Genomic DNA, 7,357 nt, shown 5'->3' with positions numbered 1-7,357 from the left:
GCAATATATAATTATAAAATAATAGTATTGGATGAATAAATCAAAACTTTCCGACCAAGAAGATCTGGTCCTTTTGAGTTTTGACCTTTTTAATTAAATTAATAGACATAATCACATAACTACGTGGGAGGTTTTCTTAAATTTCGACAGGTATTGAATTGCTATTTGGAAAGCCCACTAAAAGTGAAGTGCATGAGCCACTAAAAGGTTTCGATTTGACAACAAAGTTGGAGGACCCCAAATGGGAATGCTAGAGCTATATGTAATCCACGCACACGTAGCCATATCTTGAACAAAAGTGGCCGGTAGGTTAATTAAAAGGTGTCCCACAAAAACTTGATTGGGGTTGCACATGGTCCATAGAGCTTGCACATTAACAAATTAGATTAGATAACCTTTATGATCAATGGCTCTATCATTGTATAAAATTCTCCTAGTTTATGAATTCTGATTTACATTTTCTAATACGGGCATGTGGTCCAATGATGTAGCACTCTCTTTTTACCTTATAAATCTAGAAGTAGAAAGTAGGCGAACTTTGATTTGGCTTAGCTTTTGAATATGGGTTTAAGTTGGGGAAGTCAAGTACGAATCTTGCATCAACACCAACACAGAGAGTGAAAAAGACTAATGGTGCGTCTCAAAATTGCACTTGAGTCAACAAGCTTGCAAAAGAGAATGTACAGGGAATATCCAACTAAGCATAACGATATATGATTCTGAATCACAAAAGTCGGTAAATTTGGAGTGATGTGATGAATGCGAAAAATGACTTAGATGTTTGTGTAAGGTTGAATTTAATCAACCATTTTATTGGCTTTATTCCATGCCAAATTTGCTTGTATTTCAGCATTTAGTAACCATGTATTTAGGTGAGTTTGTTGTAAGGGTAGTGAGTGAGATAGAGTAAAGTTTGCTCAAGAGTGTGCAAGAAAATATAGACTCGCGGCTTGGCCTCGCGGGTGACTTGCGGCTGCAAGCTGCCAGACGCCGCACACGTGCCAAGCATGCCGGAAGGTGAACAGTCATGCTAGCTGGAGCACTACAGGACAAAACAGGACAACTGGTCATACGGTTATCTCGCAACTGGATCTCGCGACTCAGTCAAGTTGCGAGGTCAAGCCGCGAGCCACCCCTGTTTTGGAAATCCTAACGTTTCACATTCCTCTCTCACTCCAGTATAAATAACCCTTTTACCCACAAATGAAAGAGAGCTTCCAGAGAGAATTTTGAGAGAGAAACCCTAAAGAAAAACAAGATTGATTCACCCACAATCTATACATTAGAGTCTCTTCAAATTCCTCAACTCTCTTCCTCTCCATTGTCAAATCCTTGAGAGACATTTTACCAAACCTTGTTCTCACCATATTCATCACTGTGAGAGGGCTGTTTGGATTTCTGGGAAGTAGTTAGGAAGGAATCAATCTACATTGGTTGATGCTACGGTCTAGTAGCGGAATCCGGGAAGCTAGAAAAGAAAAAGGTTCGGCGCAACCTCGTTGGAGCAAGAAGCTCGGATGGCTTAGATGCACTGGGTAGATTAGGCTTGGAGGGTCTATTGCTGTCCATGTATCCCAACAATATTTTCTAGTGGATTGTTTACCGCTTGGAGGGCGGCGGAGAGGTTTTACGCCGAGGGTTTCGGTTTCCTCTTCGATAACACATCGCGTGTTGTCTTTGTGTTTGCATCTTCCTTCTCTTTTATCTTTGCCTTTTATTATCTGTTATGGGTTGTGATTTTAATTTGGCTTAGATAGTTTATCCAATTCTATATTATAGCTTATGTTTATTTTCCGCACACTAGTTGTTTGACATAATGCTTGAATTGGTTAATTTGTAAATTGGGGGTCTAAACGTTTAAAGGTGTTTATACACATATTTGAACTTTCAGTTTGTGCTTCTAAAAACACACACAGATATATATTCTTGTACATGCTAAATTTATTGCCCTAGAGTTTTGTGAAGGAGTTAATGAGAAGTTGATTTTTGTGAGATAAGTGATGCCTCTTAAGGCTGGAGCTTTTAGACCTTAATACCAATTTAGAAGTACTGTCAAAACTCTCATTTTTTTCAAGAAAAATACCACTTTTATTGGTGGGTATTTGATTAAGCTATAGCCTTGAGAATTGGAGTTTGTGGGCATATTCTTGTACATGCTAAATTTATTGGCCCTAAAGTTTTGTGAAGGAGTTAATGAGAAGTTGATTTTTGTGAGATACGTGATACCTCTTGAGGCTGGAGCTTTTAGGCCTTAATGCCAATTTAGAGGTACTGTCAAAACTCTCATTTTTCTAAGAAAAATACCACTTTCATTGGTGGGTATTTGACTAAGCTATAGCCTTGAGAATGTCCTAAAGTTTTGTGAAGGAGTTAATGAGAAGTTGATTTTTGTGAGATACGTGATGTCTCTTGATGTTGAAGCTTTTAGGCCTTAATGCCAATTTAGAGGTACTGTCAAAACTCTCATTTTTTCAAGAAAAATACTATCATTGATGGGTATTTGACTAAGCTATAGACTTGAGAATTGAAGTTTGTGCGTAGTTGGGTTAATCTGGTTTTCTGATGTTTTAAGGCAACTTGGTTGGCTTCACTCTATCTGGTTTTTTCTTTTAAGGGAAATGCGACCCCAAGCCTTGTTAAAATTTATGAGATTGTGAAATTCATAATTAAATGGTGATGGGGTAATTGCCATATGGAGAACATGAAGGAACCTTGATTGTTAGGGTTGTAATTTACATTGAGTCCCTTTTTTTTTTTTTTTTTTTTTTGGTTAAGTAACACCTGAAACAGTAATTTTATACCAATATTATCCAAATTGTCTTTTTTTTTTTTTTGCTAAATAATATTATCCAATGGTCAATTGATAGAAACAACACTTTTTCATATATTACCAAATGTTTAATTGTAATTTTAAAAAGACAAATTTTTCAAAAATACTAATTCAACCGAACATTAGTGATGCAAAGTTAGGATGGGTCAACAAAGAGCTTGACAATTCTCAGAAAAAAAAAAAAAAAAAAAAATAGAGCTTGACAGTGCAGTGGGTTTCATTTCACGATGGAAGAACTTTTTTTTTTTTTTTTTTTTTTGGGAAAAATACCTACTTAATCAGTGCTCGAGCCAGGAATTTATCTTTGAGGGGCCATCTATAAAATTTTTTGTGTGTGTATAAAATCTAAAATAGTAATGTACAATACTTCATAACTCAATATGTGCTATAAACAACAATTATATACATGTTAATTTTTTTTGAAATGCTAAATACATGTTAATATAGTAGTATATACTTTATATTTTAATCAAACTAATCAAGTACATTTGTAAATTATAATGCCATACGGTATATAATATATTGATTATTATAATAACAAATAATGTATTATAAGGAATATAAAAAAGAAAGCAGATGAAAAATAAAGAAATCAAAAGAAAGCAAATGAAAAGTAAAGTAACACGTACATGAGCACTATACATGAATAAAGGGCCTACGGAAGCTTCAAATTTGTCTTTCATTATTTCTTGTCTAGTTTAGTCACACTGAACTTTTACTTTTATGTTGTAAACACAAAACTGTAGTAGCATTAATATTACGTTTTCATTTACCAATTACTACTCATCACATCTGCCATTTGTAATCTTTTTTGTAAAATAGTTTGTATCTCTAGTATTATTTTTCTATTTAAATGAGAGTTATGTTTATTTTTAGACTTTCTTAAATATATATGTATATTATTGGGTATAGGAGCCAAAATGATAAGGCTCTTTTAAAAAATTTCAAATTATTTAGGATAATTCAAAAAAAAAATATTCATTTATTTTTTTCAAAAAATTGGGTGGGGCCAAGTGGCCAAGGCCCCCTTCAGTCCTTATGATGGTACGCCACTGTACTTAAAAAAAAAAAAATAGGTGGGTGATTATAAATAGTATCAAACAACTTTAAAAAGCTTGGTTGTATTCAGAGAATTGATAATACAAATTTATTTATGTGTTATCGTGATGATAAAGAACAATTATAGTAAAAAAAAAAAATAGTAATTTTAAAACATATCTCATAACTAAAATGTTTAGTATATGTTCAAGCCTAAGAAGCCTTTTGGTTGCTCTCTTCCTTTTTCCTTCTTCTTTCTCTTTTTTTTTTTTTTTTTTTTTTTTTTCTTTTTTGGTGTGGAGGGAATGGAGAGTTCAAACTGGTCAACCTTACAAAGTAGGCTTTAGTTATAAAAGTTTTTTTTTTTAATCAGAATTAACTGATTTTAATCTTCCAATTAAATCATGCACCACAAAATTTAGTCTAAGTACTGACTAAATAACAAAATTTAAAAAATAAATAAAATAAAATACTGATTGAGGTGTGACAATTTTAAGAAATATCATCTATTAGTTTGGGATTTTGTACAAGAACCAAGTACAGTCTTCTCCAGCGAGCAATCAAATTCAGTGGGATTCTAGAATCCCATTACTGTATATCTCTTTCATTCTGATCATTGATCCCACTAAATATGAAACACTCACATAAACACACAAGTAAAAATTTTGTAAAAGCCTCCTTAATCTACTGTTTCATTCTCTTGCCTCTTTTCATATCATTGTAATAAGACAGTAACTAAGAGCCTCAAAATCTTTGATATTTATCACTGCACTGTTCGCCCAATCTGATAATTGTGCTAGGAAACGAGGTCCCCTTGACTAATTTGTCAAGGACCACTATTTGATTTGATTCTCTTGTTAATCTCCTTTTCCAACTCTTCTAGACCTCCCACTTCTTCCAGTTCCTGCACCACAATGCACAAAATCAGCCACCTGCCTCCATGTTAAACTTTTTATTTTTAATTTTTTTAGCGTAATGTCTAGGACTCTTAGAGCTCGTTCGGAACCGTTTATTTAGTTGAAACTGAAATTTTTTTATTGAAAGTACTATAAATAAAATTAAAAATAGTTGAAATAGTACAATGAGACTCTTAAATAGTACCACAAAATACAATGAGACCTATAAATAGTAGTAGAAATAAGTTGAATAGTAATGCTCTAAGCTCTCACATAGAGAGTGGGCTTCATACGTGGGACCCACCATAAGGCTCACCCTTTTGTGAGAGCTTGAAACACTACTCCTCAAGTACGCGAATTGCCTCTATTCCACATACATCGAGTAAGAAATTTCTTGAAAATGATCTCAAATTATTGGTTAAGAGACATAAAACTCAAAACCAACATCTTAGATTGCATCACAAATAAACTTACAAAGAAAACCAATAATTTTAATTTTAAAAAGCATACCTTAGGTCCCAAAAACAACCCATATGGCACACCATCGAACAGGTCCATGTGGTGGAGCTACAGAAAAAGATCAACAAAAAAAAAATCTTGACCGTTAGATTCTATTAGAGAAAAAACCATTGCAAAAAAAATTAAAATTTTTGGTACAAAAGACAATAAAAGATAATTGGTTTGTACGAGTGGTGAGTATTCACCTGGTGAGCTGCAGCAACCTTTCTAAAGTAGGGTACGTTGGCAATGGGTCCCACTGGGAATCTTTTGTGAACCAGGCCATCGTGGACAAACATATAAGCCATGCCAAACACTGTAATTCCAAGACCCTGCTCAAAGTCCAAAAATGTCAATATGAGAAATTCACAGGGTCATTTTCGGTCACACGTGAAGAATAATTTTGCGATCCCCAGTTAATTAAGTACGATTAAACCGTTAACCACGGAATATTAAACAAGATTCAGAAAGATATGAGAGAGAGAGAGAGAGACTTACAGCACCAAAACAAAGACCAGGAACAAGGCCTTTGTGGAAGAAGCCATAGGAGAGGAGAGCAATAGCTGGGCCAGCGTTGATAATGGCGAAAACATCGTTGAGCTCGAATGGTCCTTCTCTTGGTCGATGATGGGACTGCAAATACCAACCAAAAAACTTAGTATTCTTAGCTTTATATTTCTTCGATTAAATTCAAACATATAAGACATTGAATTTAATTGTTTTGAAACAATTAATTTTTTTTTTTTTTTTGGGTATTATATTAGTCGGTGCGATTATATGATTGAATTTAAATTAAAACGATAAAGGAACTGTACGATGTTTTGGCATACTTCCACGTCGTGTCATTTTATATATGTGGACTGTGTTTTTTCAACTGTGTTATTTGAAAACTGTTTCCAGAAAAATGTTTTCAAGCCTCAGATAGAGATATTGAAAGCAAACCTCGTGCATATGCCACAAGGAAGCGTGCCAGAGAGCTTTGTGAGCCCATCTTGCCCAAAATTCCATTCCCACCTGAAAATCAAAATTACCCAATTCGATTCAGGTACAAAATCACCTAAAGATTACAACTTTTTGAATTTCCAATCACTTGAAATTTTCCAAAGAAAAGATTAGAGAACTTACAGCAGCACCAACAGATAGAGCAAATGTACCTAACATTTCAGACATAGGCACTTCTCCACCCTATACCAAAAACAAAACCCAATTTTCACTACTAAATATAATATACACAAAGACATAATCTTTGAGAGAGAGAGGCAGAGAAAGTACCTCCATTTGCCAATAAAATCTATAATAAACAGCCATGACAGCCATGGAAGTAATACCAAAGCTAGACATAACAGCAGCCACTAGATAAGTAAACCTCTCGGATCTCTTCCTGGCCAACTTCTCTGCCACACGTGGAGATGGGATCTGAAATTTAGTCAGGCCATCAGAGTCTTCATCTTTAGGATTCACCAACTGGGTCCTTTGTTTTTGGTCCTCCAAGATCACATAGACAGTTAAGCAAGCTTTTCTTCTGGTTTTTTTGATTGTGCTGTGGCGGAGAACTGAGGGAGCAAAGAGGGTTGTGGGTTTTAGGAGGTGAGAGTGTTGGAAGAGACGGAAGGGCTTGGAGGTTACGGAGGCGGAGAGTCCAGCCGCCATAGGAGCAATTGGGGTGAGCTTGAGACTTTGCAAAAAGCTGTGTGAGAGAGAGAAAGAGAGAGTGTGAGTGTGTGTGAGAGAGAAAGAGGGAGAGAGATTGTGTGGAATGTTGAAGACAGCGTATGGGGTTCTGGGTTTGGCGATTCGAGTGAAGGGGTTAAATACTCCAAATGCACAGAGACCACATCTTCTCTAAATTAAAACTCGTCATAGGAATATTTTAACCACTTGTGGAAAATGATGCAAATACCAATTGCCACCATTCTTTTTCTTTATTTCCTTTAATGCCATTCTTCATAAGCACCATTTCAATTATTATTTCAATCTCTCTATATTTTTAATAAATTATTTAATGATTAAAAAAAGAGAAATTCTATGTCTACAATGTTTTCGGAACAAATCATAGGCAACAAGTTGTTACTAATTTTAATTTAAACTCACCACT

General features: G+C 34.8%; 1 protein-coding gene across 1 annotated transcript; it reads right to left on the bottom strand.

Moving 5' to 3' along the window:
• Positions 1-4,344: 4,344 nt before the first annotated feature.
• Positions 4,345-7,101, bottom strand: LOC115960910 (beta-carotene hydroxylase 2, chloroplastic-like). Its single transcript, XM_031079913.1, has 7 exons — positions 6,535-7,101; positions 6,388-6,447; positions 6,205-6,276; positions 5,761-5,895; positions 5,469-5,594; positions 5,275-5,331; positions 4,345-4,772 (listed from the first exon to the last, which is right to left on the bottom strand). Exons 1-7 carry the CDS (start codon positions 6,910-6,912, stop codon positions 4,695-4,697), a joined length of 906 nt encoding a protein of 301 aa, XP_030935773.1. The 5' UTR covers positions 6,913-7,101; the 3' UTR covers positions 4,345-4,694.
• Between the last annotated feature and the right edge of the window lie 256 nt (positions 7,102-7,357).

The sequence above is a fragment of the Quercus lobata genome, chromosome 9, assembly GCF_001633185.2.
Source record: "Quercus lobata isolate SW786 chromosome 9, ValleyOak3.0 Primary Assembly, whole genome shotgun sequence".
In the NCBI taxonomy this organism is placed as follows: domain Eukaryota; kingdom Viridiplantae; phylum Streptophyta; class Magnoliopsida; order Fagales; family Fagaceae; genus Quercus; species Quercus lobata.
The sequence above is the reverse complement of the archived record's forward strand: the minus strand, read 5'-3'. Positions and strand labels throughout refer to the sequence as shown.